At 45.8% G+C, this 18,165-nt stretch overlaps 1 protein-coding gene across 3 annotated transcripts in view; it reads left to right on the forward strand.

Moving 5' to 3' along the window:
• The window catches only part of SLC25A26 (solute carrier family 25 member 26), an 842,602-nt gene that overhangs the window by 120,191 nt on the left and 704,246 nt on the right, over positions 1 to 18,165 (forward strand). For all 3 annotated transcript variants that reach the window (XR_014968508.1, XM_085624764.1, XM_085624765.1), the window contains exon 2: positions 17,274 to 17,430. Coding sequence is in view for 2 of the 3 variants with exons in the window: in XM_085624764.1 (XP_085480890.1) it covers positions 17,274 to 17,430 (157 nt within the window). In the remaining variant the exon portion in view is untranslated. The remainder of the gene's footprint in view (positions 1 to 17,273; positions 17,431 to 18,165) is intronic.

Below are 18,165 nucleotides of genomic sequence, written 5' to 3' on the forward strand. Positions count from 1 at the left end.
TTCCCTTGAGTTATGTAACAGCTCTCCTGTTTACATAAGGGCGTGTTTTCCTAGAGTTATGTAACAGCTCTCCTGTTTACATAACCTCTCAACCGCTAAGCCTCCTGGGAGATGTAGTCCGTTTACGCTGGTTACCGTTTTCCTCCCCTCGCATGACAGGAATTCTTGACAGTACATCCTCCCTCTCAGCGGCTCCCCACGGGTCCAGCGCTGGCAGGAAAACGCCAATGGAACAAGGAGACCAAGCGCGGAGCATGAACCCCTTCAGCCGGTTCCCATGATTGCTCCTCCGGGCCATAGCCTTTCCACGCAACCAGGTACCACAGCTTCCCCCTGCGCCATTTGGACGCCCGTATGCCCGACACTTCATACTCCACCTCCGACTCCACGCATACCGGCCTAGGTGTCCCAGACGGCTTGGAGGGTGCTGGTTTGAGCAATGATACATGAAAGACAGGGTGTATCCGCAATGACTGGGGCAAGCACACCTTCACGTTCACAGGACCCATACACTTGGTAATGCGATAGGGGCCCATGTACTTGGGATGGAACACACTGTTCTTTCGAAACCTCATGTTTCTTGTGGATATCCAGACGTAGTCTCCAGTGCGGTACAGTGGCCCGGGCCTTCTCTTCCTGTCGGCCGCAGCCTTGTATCGTCTCTTGGCCTCTATTAGGACAGCCCTTGAGCGCATCAACGTGTCTTTTATGTGTGCCACCCTGTCCGCTGTGGCGGGAATCCTGTCCTCTCTGAACGGATGTAGAAATGGCAAGAACCTGGGATGTTGGCCATAGTTGCTATAGAACGGAGATGACTGTGTGGAGCTGTGAGTGGCGTTGTTATAGGCTATCTCTGCAACCCATAGCAAGTCAACCCATTCTTCCCTGCCCTGGTCCACAAAACATCGCAGATACTGTTTGAGCGTTTGGTTCAGGCGCTCGGTTTGGCCGTCCGTTTGAGGGTGGAAGCTGGTGGACAGGGCGGTCTTAACATGCAGCGCAGTGCACCAAGTCTTCCAGAATTGCGCAGTAAACTGCGACCCCCGGTCCGACACGATCACCCCAGGTAATCCATGCAGTCGTACTACATTCTTTAGGAGTAGTGACGCCAATTCCCCGGCCGTAGGGACTCTCTTGCAGGGGATGAAGTGCCCCATTTTCGTCAAGTAATCCACCACCACCAGTATTGCCGTCATCCCCTGGTCTACCGGTAGGCCCACCACGAAGTCCAGTGATATGCTATCCCATGGTCTATCCGGGGTCGGAAGTGGATGTAAGAGCCCTTGGGTTCGGCCATGGTCGGCCTTCATGGTAGCACACGTAGGACACTCCTGTCCCCACCTCCTGACATCCACTCTCATGGTTGGCCACCAGAAATGCCGTCCCATTCTAGCCACCGTTTTTTCAAAGCCCAAATGACCTGCGCATGGAGAGTCATGGCACCAGATGAATGCTTGTTTCCTTAGCCTAGGCGTGGGTATCAACAGGCACCTGCCCTTCAGGGGTATCCCGTCCTTCAGCTGCCATTCTCTGTGACTGAGGAGCCACCTCCGCCATGCGAATGACCTGATCCCTCTCTTTATTCCCCTCAGGAAAGTATCCGGTTGGATAACCCCCAATACCATCCTCGGGGAAATGATGGAACGCTCGGTCGCAGGCAATGGTTCCTTAACTGCAGATTGACGGGACAGGGCGTCCGCCTTCCGGTTTTCCGTCCCCGGCCGATATGTGATGCGGAAGTCGAACCCCGCAAAGAAGATCATCCACCGCAGCTGCCTGGGAGAAAGGTGTCTTGTGGCCGTCATGAACTGTAGGTTCCGATGGTCCGTGTACACCGATACCACATGTCTTGCCCCCATCAACCAATGCCTCCATTCGGTGAAGGCGTCCTTGATTGCGAGAAGCTCCTTCTCCGCAATATGGTAGTTGCGTTCGGCGTCGTTGAGTTTGCGGGACATGTACGCAACGGGATGAAGCACCCCTGTGTCGTGGTTGCGTTGGGACAAGATAGCCCCCAGCGCCACATCCGATGCGTCCGCTTCCACCACGTAGGGGAGATCCGGATCGGGGTGAGCCAACACCGGCGCCTTACCAAAGGCGCTTTTCAGGGCCTCAAAGGCTTTGTTCGCTTCAGGGGACCAGACAAACTCCTTGGACTTCCTCAGTAGCTGTGTGATTGGGGCCACCAATCCTGAAAATCCATCTATAAACCGCCTGTAAAAGTTGGCGAAGCCAATGAAACTTTGGACGTCCTTCACGCTTTGGGGCACCGGCCATTCTTTCACCGCCTTGATCTTTCGTTCTGCCATCTCCTGTCCTTCTGGACTCAGCATCACTCCGAGGAATTCCACGGATGTGACGTGGAAGTCACACTTGCTGAGTTTACAAAACAGCATGTTTTCCCTCAGCTTTTGGAGCACAGCTTTGACGTGGTGTACGTGCTCCTCCACACTGGACGAATAGATGAGGATGTCGTCGATATATACGACCACGTAGATATCCAACTCCTCTCTGAATACCTCATTCAAAAAGTACTGAAAGGCTGCCGGGGCGTTGCACAGACCGAACGGCATGACGAGGTACTCAAAAAGGCCGAACCTGGTCTTAAAGGCGGTCTTCCACTCGTCTCCGTCCCTCATGCGCACCAGATGGTATGCCCCTTTCAAATCCAACTTGGTGTAGATACGAGCTTTCTTGACCTGTTCCAGAAGTACACTGATGAGAGGCAAGGGGTACCGATTTTTTATGGTTATCGCATTCAATGCCCTAAAGTCCACACAGGCTCTCAGCTCCCCATTAGCCTTCGGGATGAAGAAGAGTGGCGAGGCGGCCGGAGACTTGGACGGGCGGATGAATCCTAGCTTGAGGAGTTTATCCAGGTACCCCCGGAGATGCACGTTTTCAGGCTCCGTCAGGGCATACAGCCTGCCGCTGGGAACGCTGGCCCCTGGCACCAGGTCGATCTGGCAGTCAAACTGTCTATGTGGTGGTAGCACTTCCGCCTTCACCTCATCAAATACATCCTCAAAACTGTGATAAGCCTGGGGGAGAGCCACATCTTTTTCTGCCGCTGTCGCCACCGTCTGACTCCCGCTCTCATCTGCGTCAAGGGATTCCGTTCTTATTCCACAATGCAGGATGCAATACGGTGACGTCATTTCGATGCGATGTGTTGGCCAATCCACAGAGGGGTTGTGTTTCTGTAGCCACGGCAATCCCAATATGACGCCATATTGGGGCGCTCGGATGATGTTAAAATCGATTTGTTCCAAATGGTCCCTCCCATATCTCATCGGAAGGACCCCCGTGTGCTGCCCGATGGGCCCCGTCACCAATCGCCTTCCGTCTACAGCATAGACGTCTTCGGGTACAGCTTTGGGAAGAAGCACTAGCCCTAGCCTGCATGCCTCGTTGTGGTCCATAAACATGCCAGTGGCCCCTGAATCCACCATGGCCACAACGGGTATCCACTGGTCATGCACTCCCACGTGCACCGTGAGAAACAGGTGTCGTTGTCCCTTAGTGACCGAGTTGGAAAGTGAAGGGATGGATGAGTGACTCCGAGATGCCCCTTCTTTGGTCTGGGAGTCCTCTAGTTTTCCGCCGGTATGTCCACCACGGCTGTTACCGACCGGTTGGCCCGATAACGTGACGTCTTCGGTTTGGCAGGGCATTCACGTACGTAGTGGCCTTTTTTGCAACAATATAGGCACAATCCTTGTTTACGGCGTGACTCTTTCTCCGTGGCTGTGAGGCTCGCTCGTATTGCGCCGATGTCCATGGGTTCTCCCTTGGATATGGTGGAAGTTTCAGGACTTCCCACCGTCACATAGGATGGAAGGGATTTTCCTTTTCTCCCATAATCCCCCTTTCTTTCACTTAGCCTATGTTCCAGCCGTAATACCAGGTTGATAAGGCCCTCACATGTCTTGGGTTGAGGGTCAATATGAGCCACGGCGTCCTTGAGCTCATCGCACAGCCCGTGATGGAAGAGCGCCGTCTGTTTAGCAACAGGCCACTTGGTTTCCGCAACCAGCCTTCGGAACGCGTTGAGATACTGCACCAGGTCGTTGGATCCCTGTCTCAACTCAAGCATTTCACGGTCCGCCGTGTACGAGTCAGCCCTTCTGTCGAATACCTTCAGGAATTCCTCGCGAAAAGCACCCCAATCACATAAGATGGGGTCGTCCCTGCTCACCAGAGGTACGGCCCATTGTGCCGCGTTTCCAGCCAAATAGGAAATAAGGAAAGCCACACGAGCCTGACTCGTGGGGAACGCCTTTGGTTTGCACGATAAATGTAGCGCCACTTGTGTGAGGAATACCTGCACTGTGTTAGGATCCCCACTGTACCTCTCTGGTGTTGCCAAGGGGATGGCTACCGGCATTTCCACTACTACCGCAGGGGTCTGGTTCGTGAGGGAGGTGCTGGGCGTGAGCGGGTCCAATTGGATAGCATCCAGTCTGGCTTTTACATCGGCTGTTTCTTGCCTAGAGGCAGCCACTTCAACTTGCACGGTCGCTAAAGCAGCCAGCACATCATCAAGTGTTGCCATGTCTGTTATCGACCGGGAGACAGTTAGTGTTATTACGGTCGGATATTTTGTAACGCCCTGAACGTCTCAGGATCGTTTAACAGACACGATAATGAGGACGCAACCACTTGTGAAGGGTTAGTTATTTTAATGAAGTCAAAAACAATACAACGAATAAACAAAAGTTATAGTCACTGGAATCCTCCAGGCTAAGTACGTTACCAGCCCACAGCACGGATGGTCCTAACCGTCCTCTGCATATACGCCGATCCCGGCGTATGCCAACAGAGGGCAGAAATGAAATGGCCGACAATGCCAATCGGTAGGCTGTGAGGGGCACGAAGAGTGTTGGGGAGAATCGAGGAGTCAGGGAAACACCCAGCCGGGGTCTCTACCTGAAGGGAGCAGCCGCTCAACCTCTTCCTCAGACTGCACCGGGACGCGGAGTCACCTCCTGGTGATGCGTCACCGATACCCCAATCAAAAGCAAGAAGACTGAACCGAGAGCAGCCGCTCGATCGATCCTGTGGACTTCCGAGTCTGTAACGCGGCAAACACCTCCTGGTGTGCGTTACAGCTGGCAGTCCCTGTATCTCTGGTCGGGCTGGGAGTTACGACTCCAACCAGCAAAAGCGCCACTGCGCTTTGACTCAGCCGAGTCAAAAAGCGAAGCTCAATGGTTGACCGGTAGAGCTTCCGGGTCCTTCACAGGTGATGATGGGGCAAGACACGGCCCAGGGAGTAACGACTCGACCTACCTCCGTTCTTGCCTTACTGGAGCACCACTCCGGAACACTGCTCTTCACGAAGCAGGTACGTCGGTGTAAACACAATATCCGACAGCGTTGTACCTCCCGGTTCCTCCCTTTATAGGGCGTGTTTTCCTTGAGTTATGTAACAGCTCTCCTGTTTACATAAGGGCGTGTTTTCCCTTGAGTTATGTAACAGCTCTCCTGTTTACATAAGGGCGTGTTTTCCCTTGAGTTATGTAACAGCTCTCCTGTTTACATAAGGGCGTGTTTTCCTAGAGTTATGTAACAGCTCTCCTGTTTACATAACCTCTCAACCGCTAAGCCTCCGGGGAGATGTAGTCCGTTTACGCTGGTTACCGTTTTCCTCCCCTCGCATGACAGGAATTCTTGACATAGTTGCTCTAAGCGGTCCTTTATCTGAGCCTGAATGATTTTCCACCTGTAAGCCGCAAAGCTCTTCCCGGACAGCGGCTTTAAATGTGTCCCAAACTACCCCATCCGCCGCCGAGTCCCGATTAAAACTGAACAATTCTTCTATCCATTTGACCATATGGTCCTGATAAAGCTGATCCAAAAGTAGTTTTTTTTCAAAGGTCCATGGTCTTGGGACTTTGGTCCCTCTTACCCGAGGGCACTCCATAATCACAGCATTGTGGTCTGATAAAGTTCTAGGATAAACCTCAACCGAGGCCTCCCCTACCAATTGATCTGACATAAAGATCTAATCTAGCCGCACCATTTTATTATAGGGAGCAGAATAATATGTAAAACCGTCTTCCATTTTATTATGCCAGTTCCAAACATCGGCAAGCCCATGTTCAGAAATTAACGCCTGGAGGGCATGAAAAACCCTTGGCTTCCTACCCTGATACTTTACATTGCCCACCAAGTTCCAATTAGCTGGCATATGGATATTCAAATCGCCACAGAAAATCATTGGGTGCGGCCAGGATACTAATTCGATGTTTAAACATTTCATGATCGACGGATCGTCTAAATTTGAGGTATAGATGGAACAAATCGTGATAAGATCATTACAAATCGAAATTTCAGCTAATGCCCACCTTCCCGCTCCGTCCACTTTAATCCTTCTACAGACACCTGCCCCGCACCTTAACAATGTAGCCACACCTCTAATCGTTGAGGATTGCTTCGTACAGGCTACTAAATCAAAACCCGGAAATTTCAGACATTCCCGCTTACCCCATGGGACATGCGTCTCTTGTAGACATAAGATATCAAGTTGCATAGGTTGCAAAACTTTGGATAAAAGTGCACGTTTCTTTCCAGCATTCAGGCCACAGATATTCCAAGTAGCTATACGCAACCTACCCTGCATCATTTAGACAATGTAAGTATTCCAGACAATGTAAGTGTTCCAATATACTGCTACAACAATACCATCTTTTTTATTCATATTATCACCATCGTCCACAGCCCTAACATTATGCTTGTCATGCTTGAAAAACCACCAAAACCCAAACACCAAACCCCACCCCCCCCTCCACCCTCACGACTGGATCTACCCCCCATCCAGTCCCCCCCCCATACCCGCCCTCTACCCTGAACTACACCCCCCTTAGGAGGCAACAGGACCTGAGTCCTAATGATGGTTATGAACAGGCTGAACCCCATACCCCCCTGGATCCCACCACCAAATAGAACCACCGCCCCCTTGATAGAAAGATATACACACTGAGAAAAGAGTAAGGATATCAACCACCAACAGTAGGAAACCTAAGCAGTCAACATGAACCTACAAAGCGTTTAAATATTCTTTCGCCTGGACCTCGGATAGGAAGAATCTGGTCTGGCCCTGATATTGTTTTTAATTTTGATGGAAAAAGCAAAAAAGCTTGAGCTCCTTTTGCTTGGAATGCCGCTATCAGCTGGCGGAGCTGCCACCTCCGCTCAACTGTTGCCCGACAAAATCTGGCCTGACGAAGAATTCACAACCTTTTCCAGCCCTCTTCCTATCTGGTCTTGCAAGCTCATAAACACTTTCTCTAGCTAAAAAATTATTTAAGCAAATCAGTATGGCCCGCGGTTTGTCTATAGCTAGCCCCTTTTTCTGCATCTTAAAGGGGAAGCGATGTGCCCTCTGAACCTCCCGCTGCCAGTCCCATTGCTTTAAATCTGGGAATGCTTCTGCGAAAAGCTCTATAACAAACTGCCTAGGGTCGGAGCCCTCTTTCCCTTCCGGAATACCTAAGATTCTTAGGTTGTTCCTCCTGGCCCTATTTTCCAAGTCTGTTAGCTTCCATACCACATCGTCCCTTTGTGCCTTAGCCATGTCTGTGAGGCCCTTTTGCAGTGCCAAGTCGTCCTCCAGGGCAGGGATCCTTTCCTCGTCCAATGCCGTTCTTGAGACTATTTCTGAGCATGTTTTGACAACTCTCCGAATAGAGTTCTGCATCTTTCGGCATGCTCCCTGCGTCCTAGAACTCTCTTGACGCGCCTCCTCTCTATGGGCCATCATAGTCTGATAGATAGTGGATAGCGTTATTTCCACCGGTGGTTCTTGAGCGCCATCATTTGGTTTAGGAACATCGGTAGTAGGGCCAGACTGTGTAGAGAATGAGTAGTCCCATACCATTGATCCGGCTGACTCTGCTAACCCAGATGCCTTACTTAGCGCCAGCCCTCCTTGACCACATGATTTATGCCTTACAGATTTTCGCACCGTACCTTCACCACCAGGTAAAAGTTCGGGTTTTTGCGTTCCTTGCCAGTCTATTAAGTCACTATCATCATCGGTCCAATCTTTTCCAAGCTCCTCATCTTCTGAAGAGCCTGAGCCTGAGTGATCCGACATAGAATAAAATTTGTCCGCAGCTTCCATCTCTTTAATTAAGCCACTACCATCATCACCAACTTGCATACTAGTGTCTAAGACGATGTTTGAATTTGGTGAGAACTGTGGCAGAGTTCTTGCCAAACGGCTTCAGCAAAGAAGTGTGGCAAATAGAATTGTTAGTGTTCTGGATCAGCAAGGTCAGGTGCTGGCTACTCAGGAGGGGGTTTTGGAAGTTTTTGCAAAATTTTATTCTCAGCTATATAAGGAAGATGAAGTCATTGCTCCTGTTGATTCTATGATTGATGGTTTTTTTCAGGATATGGATACCACTAGAATTACAAATGGTCAGAATGAAATTCTCTCAACCCCTATCACTTGGGAAGAGGTTGAATTGGCTATTAAATCGCTGGCTAATGGTAAGGCCTCTGGACCGGATGCTATTCCTCTAGAATTTTACAAGACCTTTGCTCAAGTAATACAACAGGATTTATTACTAGTTTTAAGGGAAGCTCAGAGGGGCATTATACCTGCATCTTGGAGGCAAACAACTATTGTACTTTTTCAAAAGAAAGGTAAACCGGCCCAGAATCCGTCATCTTATCGTCCTATTTCATTAATCAATACGGACAGTAAAATTTACTCAAAGATTATAGCTACTAGGCTTGTTACGGTAATTACCCCTTTAGTGTCTCTTAGGCAACATGGTTTCATTCCTGGTAGGGACACATCTGACCATGTAAGGCGGGTTCTCGCTTTTCTAGATTGGGCACAGGCCACTGAATCTCCCTTCGGGGTGATCCTATTGGACGCCGAGAAGGCGTTTGATAGGGTCTCCTGGGGGTTTCTCTGGGCAGTGCTCCGCTGAAAGGGGTTCTGCCCCGAATTTATACAGGCGGTGCAAGCATTGTATATTTCCCCACATGCATCGATTCGTATTTCTGGGCTGGAAACTTCTTTATTTAATATCGGTAGGGGTATAAGACAAGGCTGTCCATGTTCGCGGTTGCTTTTTGCTTTGTACATCGACCCGTATCTTATGAAAATTCAAGAAGATTAAACAATTTTGCCGGTTACTGTTAATGGTACAGATTACAAGATGCTGGCATACGCTGATGACATTGTCATTTTAACAAGGGATGCCTCTATGACTTTTACAACTATAATAAATCTGGCACATCAATTTGACTTATTGTCAGGATATAAGCTCAATGTCGATAAGACGCAGATTCTCCACTCAGCTTTTATGTGCCCCTCAGACATCCTCATCACTACGGTAGCAACTTATTTGGGGGTTAAAATTTCTGCTTCTGTATCAGATATCCCTGATATTAATATACTCGCAGTGGTCAAATCTATCAATTTGAAGCTCGGAAGATTGGATCACCTGCATCTCTCCATATATGGTCGCTGCAATATTCTCAAAATGTTAGTCTTGCCGAAATTATTATATCTGTTCAGAACTATTCCGTTAGAATTTTCTTTAGCGTCTTTGAATAGCGCCGAGAGGGCTGGTTCGAGATTTCTCTGGGGGTATCGTCGAGCACGGAGAGCAGCTAAATTGATGTGCCTCCCAAGAGCCCGAGGGGGTTGGGCGGTCCCAAATCTGCTAATGTATTACTGGTCAGCTATGCTGCAACATTTTGGAATCCTTCTTGTAGGGGGTAGGGCAGATGTCCCTTTAGCAAATAGACCCACTATTTATGAAATAGGTCTGGGGGACGCCGCTAAGGGTATTCTAGTGAAGATACTAGAACCTAGTTATTTTAAAAAGACAAGATTCAAAGTGATCTACGCGGCATTTAGGATTTGGCGGAAGATTCGCCGCAGGTGTGCAATCGCAAATATTAACTCCTATACGCCCTTTTCCGCTGCTGGAATGCTACCATCAATTTTCCAGGATCAAGTCATTCTAAGATGGCAGTTACATGGAATGCAGGTTATTGGGGATTTGTGCTCGGGAGGGGAAATATCTACTTTTTGTTTTCTTAAGGAGAAGTACAAATTACATACCCATGATTTCTTTAAATATCTTCAGATTACAAGTTTTCTGGGAAAACCCCGGAATGCGATGATTAGTAAATTTGGGAATATAACTATAATAGAAATGGGTCGTAAGAAAGTGAGAATAGGCTTGATCTATCAGTATCTTCTATCCTGTTTACCGGACGATCTGGACTCGCAGGATCTGAAGTGGGATGGGAAATTTGGTAGGACAGGGGTCGATATTAGGGTCACGCTACAGCTAGCAAGTCTGATTTCAGTTTCAGGCAGTTTACAGACCCAATGTTATATGGCGATGTTTGACTTATATTATACACCTGCTAAGATTGCAAATTGGGGGGGAAGAAGGGCGATAGATGCGCTAGATGTGGATTTCAGGCTGCGGATGTTTTATGTGTGTCCTAAGTTGGGGTTATTTATGCATGAGATCGAGCAATTTATCAATGTGATGTTAAAGATTCAGTTTAAAATTTCCCCTGAACTTGTGATAATGGGTTGTGATGGCAATGGGTCTATTGGGGGCTCTAGTTATACGGCTGCTTTTCTTTTTCTAGCAATGGCAATGATTCGACTATGCATTACATCACAGTGGATTAGCCCGGAAGCTCCAACTTTTTTTAATTGGAGAGCTAGGATGTTAGCGTTATATAACTTGGAGTCCTCTGTTTTTCTGTTAAGGGGGGAGGAAATGCGGGAGTTCGGGGCTAGAATCTGGGCCCCTTTCAAGGATTGGTTTGATGGCTGATGATGTGTTTTGCAGTCTCTTTCCTCTTTTGTTCTTTTCTTTATTTTACTGTGCTGTGTATAGCATGCTTGTCATGTTTTGTATCATTGTAAATTTAAAAGCAATAATAAAAAAAGGTTAAAAAAAAAGAAATCCTTTAAGGATTAGGTTAAAACTACCAGCTAGTTGAAGGATTCATCCGTTTTTTAGGTTTTTTCTTCAAGTCCGATCTAAAAGGAAAAAGTCCTCCTCTTTTAATCAATGATCAGTAAGAAGATGAAGTGAATTACATTTTTGATTACCTTTTCCATAGAACAGGTTGCACTTTCTAGTAGATTGAAAGGGCTTTCTCCATCTGACAGATCTTTGGAGCCAGCCTCAAATATTCCATGGTCCTTGTTTGATTTTAAAAAAAAAACAGAATCAGCCCATAAACCAGGTCATCTTGGGGAGGTGGAAAGTTACATCCAGAACCCTTTCTACTACAATATACCCGAAGTGAGTCCTTCCTGCTACAGAGTCTTGTTCCTTTCCCTCCTTTATGGGATTTTCACGGGCTGTTTGTACTACACTCTGGTTTTCTCTTTGGGGCAGCCCTGTCGTGGAGATGACTTCTCATCAGCAGTTCGCTTCTGAGGTTTGGATGTGCCTTTCTTCAGTCGGATACAGAGCCGAAGCAGAGATGCTTTGGAAGGCATGTTCCTGTCATCATCTGATGCAGTGTTGCTTGCTAAGGCCCCTGGTCACTCATAGGTGCTTGCCTGTGTTTGGTAGTTCTAGAACATTCTGTGGCAGAAACTGGCTCCTGTTTCTTGCTATCAATATTTTATTTTTCTACGCTTGATTTTAAATTGGGTTTAGAAAAAATCCTATTATTTAGATTGGGCTCTTCTCAAACAGTTATTGAGGAGATCTTTCCTGTTTTGTCCACTTCCTCTTCAAGGTCATATTTGATATCGCCATAGAAAAGGAGGTCGAATGAACGACTTGGTATTGGCAGTCCTGCCAAGAATCACGCATCAGGCGTGACTCTAACACATTTCAGTGTGGTGATCAGCATCACCGCACTGAAATGTATTGTCACGCATTAGCATAGTGCCTGAGCGTCAGCGAAGCGCTGCCTAAAACGGTAATATTATGAGTGTGGCAGCTAGCGACGCTGCTCCTGCCGGCTTGGTGCTGTAGTTGAGCTAAGGCTGCTGCTAGGCAGCTCACTGGCTGCTACAATGTATCCTAAGTGCTCTCAGCTCCCACACAGTAGTGCGGCTGCGCAAAGGCTACTAACATCACAGCCAGGGGGGCCACAGTCAGATAAAGCCATACCTGGCGCCGCCCAGCGTGTGACGTCACGTCCTGCTGCAGAAGGCGGGAAGTTTGTTTTGGAACTAAGGAATTAAGCAGAGGCGTTGGTGCAAATCATCATGGCGGGCCGGGCAACATCACTTTTTTTTTTCTTGCGGTTGGCAAGACCTCCCACCCCCCTCTGGCTCAGCATTTCTCCAGTTTTCTAGACCGGCTGCTCTGCCTGAATTCTTGAAGGTTTTCTTTTTTTCTGGACTTCAGTTTTTCCCCCTCAAAATACTGAAGTATTCTTTAGGCTGCTCCCATACATCTTTTATCTTTTTTCAATCTGGATCCCAAAGAGGCATTCCAAGCAGCAGGTATTTACTTCGTGCCAAGAAATTAACATCAGCGTCACCCAGGAATCCAGACCTTCACAATATGGTAAATAATGTCCGAGCCTAAATCATTTAACACTATTGCATTCCACATTTTATTTGAGTAATTGATTTTCGTTTTATAAGGGCACCACTAAATACACTTACCGTGCTGATATGTTTGAAGAAATTACTTCCTGCTTACATGTTGTATCATTGCAGTTGGAGAGTAGCTTTAGTTCAGACTTGCATGCGTGGTCACATAACCCATTGATTACTTAGATACTTTTTGATGAGGTGCGCCATGTCAAAATATGAAACCCACTGGATAGTCAAATGTGGCACAAGCAATGAATCCTGGTTGGGAGTGAGGAGGGAGTTAAGGTTGTCCTTGTATCTTATTGTGGACATGTGAGTCCTTTAACAATAGCTTTCTAATTTTGCAAATAATTTTAGTACAAAACACATTCTTGACATTAACACTTTTTTTTTGTTTAGATTTATCATGATGTGTCATTACAAATGACATTCACAAAAAAGTTGTGGCTGATTGAAGGTTATCTACTAGTTATCTACTAGTGAATATACGACTTGGCTGAAAAAATCTGTAGCGGTGGTGCACCTAAAATGTCAACCTTCTAAAGTGCTTCAGCTAAGATAGCCATGCACCCTCCTACTCCTCTGCCGGGCACTGCTCATGGACTTGCACAGTGCATTATATGTGATGTCATAAAAGAATGTGATCCTACTGAAAGCACATACACATCAAGCATATATGTGGATGGGTTACAAGGACCTCAAGTATTACAGTGACCATAGTGTGAGTGCTGGACGTGTACGTGAGAAGAGTGGCACGTGCATATGAGTGGTGTGGATGTCGGGCACATAAGTGTCAAGAGAGTTTAAGCAGAGCATTTGGATAACAATGTCATGTTTGAAAAAAAGATGCTCTACTAGGGTGTATATCTGGTGTGTAAAGTGCGTAAAGCCCCTCAGTGAGAGTTTAATGGGCATAGTAAGCGGGATGAGTAAACATGGAATTGTAATAAGCCTTCCGTTTAAGGCATGACATGTCTCTGCCAGAAGTGTATATAAAGGACCTAATGGCACCTGAGACGTGTAAAAGGGACACACTAAAAAGGAAACTGTGTCTGTTGTGAGCGTGTATACACATTATAGTCCTCGGTTTAACAGCTTCTCTTTACATACGTTTTTTTATTACAAAGTTTCGTGGGTGGGGTTAGGCAGGAGTGGCAATGAGGGAAAAACAAGGAGAAAGATTGAAAACGTGGGGAAAGCAAGGAGAAGGCACTCAAAAAACTGGGGAAAAAGCAAGGAGAAAACAGTGAAAGCAAGTAGAAGGCACTCAAAAACGTGGGAAAAAGCAAGGAGAAAGCAGTAAGAATGAGGGAAAAGCAAGGCGAAGGCACTCAATAATGGGGGCAAAAGCAAGAAGAACGCAGGGAGAACAAGGGAAAAGCAAGCAGAAAGCACTCAGAAAACGAGCGAGAAGCAGTGAGAAGACAGTCGCACGAGCGATGCAACCGGACGGAGAGAGCTGGGCCTGGGACTGTACACGCTTGTTACCCTGGTACAATAGTGGCCTCTTCCAAGTAGATATATTAAGCAACCTAAAATAAAATCTTGCACAAAACTTTAGTTTGAGTGTCATTAAGGTTTCACCGAAAACAGAAAAAGACCCAAATTCCCCTTGTACTGTTCATGACTTCTCACATAGGACACTGCTGACGGCATCATAGACAACATCATTGATCTGATGTGGCGTAAGATGTTACTTTTTCCCATTTGATGGTATATACTGGATATATGCAGATGCATTTTAACGGCAAAGGATACCTATTTGGTGGATATTATGACATTTTGCGGCTATTCCAGCACTACCTAAGTATTGAAAATACTTTTGTGCTCAAAAACTGCTGACTAAAATGCATCGTATTGTTTGTTTCGGGAATTTTTGTCAAGGCATTTTTCAAAAATTTCTAAAAATGTGCGTGTTTAAAAAAAAAAAAAAATGTGTTGGCCTAAAAAATAAAAAAAATAAACATGAAATCTTAGCTTCTGATTGGTGGAGCATCGTAAATATTTGTAACTTTTCATTAAGTGAATGATTTCAAGAGTCTTTCAAAGACTCCAGTGGTATTGCTGATTTCATGAGGCTTTGATGACAACCACTTTGTCTAAAGTGTTGGATAGCCTTTGGTGGGTTAACTTGCCAGCTATGAGAGCGTCCACTGGTCGAGCAGATTGCTCTGACTGATAGAAGCCTAGGTTGAGGCCCTTTCATGACCTTTAAGTGTATTTGTGTAGGAGGCCGGATAATGAGGGGTGTGACGGCCATGTAGAGGTTGAAGATGATGATCACTCCAGCTGAAGGGTATGCTTTCTGCCACTGAGACTAGTCCTATAATTGCCTCAAAAGTATGGCCTGTAGTTTGAGTGGGTCTAATGACTAGTTGGTAGAGGTCCAAGAGCTTCAAAGTTAGTGAGGAGCAGTGCAGTAGTTTGCAGCTCTGTTAAATGAGAGATTGAGGGCACACAAGATGCACGGATTTGGGTGGTCAATTTTTGATTTCTGAAATAGAATCTAGAAGAGCATCTGAGAAAGCAGTGCACTGTGGTTGGCAGACGAGCAGAAAGGAGGCCGAGAAGACTAGAGTTTGTGAGCAATGCACAAGGATGCATACTCCATTGTTTAGTTTTAGTAGGTAGCCGTCGTCAGTGATATTTTATTTGCTATTACTAGTCCCAAACCACATTTCCAGCAATTATACTTCTTCATGCAAGATTGCTGTGGCTTTTGATGCTCTGGAAGTACAAGGAGAACTTCTCATGGAACTTGCTTCCTGTGGAGATAAACACCTACATTTTACAGAAAGTTAAAAATGCATTGCAGTTTGCTTCCAAAAACTTGATATAGCTAGGATTAGGAGGGTTAGAGTAAAGAGGCCAAGGGACTATGCCTGGAAGTCTAGGAATCGAGAAGATGTCCGTGTGTAAACTATGGGTGTTGGGAATTTAAAAAGATGGAACAGTGGGAAAAACTTACTCATGTTATCTCGGTTTCTCTTTTGTTGGAGAATAACAAAATAACATAAGTAATTGGTTGAAAATTGCATAGGTAATGACCTAAAGTGTATTTTACATTTATTTTTGTAGCATCTTCCAAGTGTTTTTCAATGTGTTATCCAGATAAACTATTGTTGACTTAATCCTCACATGCCACCATTTTTACTGTGGTGTAAGAGTTGCTCAGATCCCAACGCATTCATACCACATTTATGCATTCTCGACACTTAGATATATTTTTGATGTGGGAGCCATCCAGCAGCATGCTGTTGTTACACAGTGATTGCATGTGTTTTGAGGCGACAGTCGAAGACCAGCGCGTGCAGTGACGCTGCATATTCTCCCATTTTCGATGTCCTTTCTTTGAGGCTATTTAAATTCATGAAGTCTGAGAATCCAAAGATGCAATTAGCGACTTTTGATTAATGTTTTATTGGATGGTCAGATTAAACCTGATCCATTTTATTTTGATCTGATAAGGTTGCTGATGGAGCATGAAGCGTAAATCAATTCATGCTAAGCCGCTTGATAGATGAAAAGAGAAATTATGTTATCGATTACAGAGTCACTGGTAGGTAGCAGCAGAGCACCTCTTGGATAATAAATATAAAACAAGATTGTGTTGGTTCTTTTCTTTGTGGGTAACTTCTAATTGCTTAAAGGCCGCAGCACACACACATTTGAATGAAGGACACTCACTCACTCACTCACTCACACTCACTCACTCTCTCTCTCATACACTCCCTGTCTCACACTCTCTCACTATGACACAGAGCGCGCACCCCATTCATGACCCGCATTTTGATTGTATTAATCTGGCCCATTTTAACTCCAGATGTGCCACTTAACATCATATCATGTTGTACAATTTCCCACACTTCTTTAAAGCATTAGCGGCACCCAAGTGTGAGATGTTTATTAATAAAAGACTAAATTGAACAAGCCTCTGTTGGAGATGGGAGAAACACTAGATGGAGAAAACGGGTTGTTTATTTTTCAGCTGAGAGCCTCCTTACAAGTTCCAAGGTAACCCAATGAGGCAGGTAACTGGAATTACAGACCCCATCTGGATGTGAGACCCTACTCACTGAAAAAACACAAAAGTTACAATAAAATTGTGTGTATCTTTTGCTATAATGACTAAGCGTAGATTTAAAAATAACTCAAAAATTCACTGAAAAAAAATGTGTAGTTAGGGTTACTTATTATGAGCAAAAAATCGCTTAAGTTCGCAAGTTGTGGTTAGGACCACATTTTATAACTCGCACAACAGCCATGCAAACCTTAACCCGCAATACCAAATACAATTAAATTGACATTACCCTTGATGTGGCAGGTGCCATTGCAATCATCTTAAATCTTTAAAAAAAATTGATTTATATCATATTACTCTTAACACTATGAAATGGATGACTATGAATGTAGTATTATTTGTTTGTTTGGTATGTGTTGTTATTTAATTACATTGTGTTGATTAGTTGAAATGTTGGGCAGTCCAAGCATTGCATTTGGTGAGCGAGTTAAAGTGCACGGTTGTTGTAAAAGGTATGAATTGCTGTCCCTGCCATAAATTGCAAATACCACTGTTTTTTGGTTTTCGTTCCTAAGCAGATCAGCAAACGTTAAGACGTGTAATATTGATTTATTTACCCTTGTATTGCTTTATATTGAAACTGAACTTGGTGATATTTGCCCAGCTTCTATTTTTGTCTTTCTTTAGGCAGGAGGCATAGCCGGGGTTTGTGTTGACTTGTTGTTATTCCCGCTGGACACTTTCAAAACGCGACTCCAGAGCCCACAAGGATTTTCCCACGCAGGGGGCTTCCGTGGGATTTATGCCGGTGTCCCGTCGACCGCCATTGGATCCTTCCCTAATGGTAAGCAACGTTTACTTTTTATTGCAGCTCGCGAAAAAGGAACGCCAATGCCATTGGCTGTAAAAAGGTATGGCCAGATACCAGTTAACTTCTGTTCAATTAATGGTTTGAAGATGTGCGATTGAATAGCGAAATATGCCAAGCAGTCAGGAAATCGCGCGGAACAGCAGATGCATAATGTAGCATGCATAAAATATATAATTACAAATAAGCATGCACATTCTTGGATGATTAATTATTCTTACGAAATACGAAGCAGCCACGTTCAATAGCGTTTGTTTTCAGTAAATTTCAACTCGGAGGCTGAATGCAAAATGCGTTCATTTAGGTCAAAGTAGGAGTAAAAAATGCTGGTTATTTGCTTTTGCAATTTGCCAGAGTGAGGCCGGTAATTCTACTAGTATGTTTTTGTTTTTTTACTGATTTGATATCACACCAATGTAAAAAAAACAATTGCGTTCGTGCTCCGTGGCCAGAAGTTTAAAGGCCTCGGTGTGTCACGGTGACTCCAGGATTGGAAAAAAGCCCTGTTATGGAACGAGAGGAGATGTTAAGAACTGCAACCAGGCCTAACGACACCTCGTTACTACTCTGCTACTCTGAGCACGTCATGACCTAGGCTGGAGGGTGCATGTAAAGGGACACAGGAGAGTTAGCGGAGAGGGTTGTAGGAAGGACGTGTGTCTAAGGTAAGGGTGGGCGTAGTTCGCGAAGTAGCACTTCGCGAAGCTACGC

This window comes from Triturus cristatus, chromosome 9 (genome assembly GCF_964204655.1).
Source record: "Triturus cristatus chromosome 9, aTriCri1.1, whole genome shotgun sequence".
In the NCBI taxonomy this organism is placed as follows: domain Eukaryota; kingdom Metazoa; phylum Chordata; class Amphibia; order Caudata; family Salamandridae; genus Triturus; species Triturus cristatus.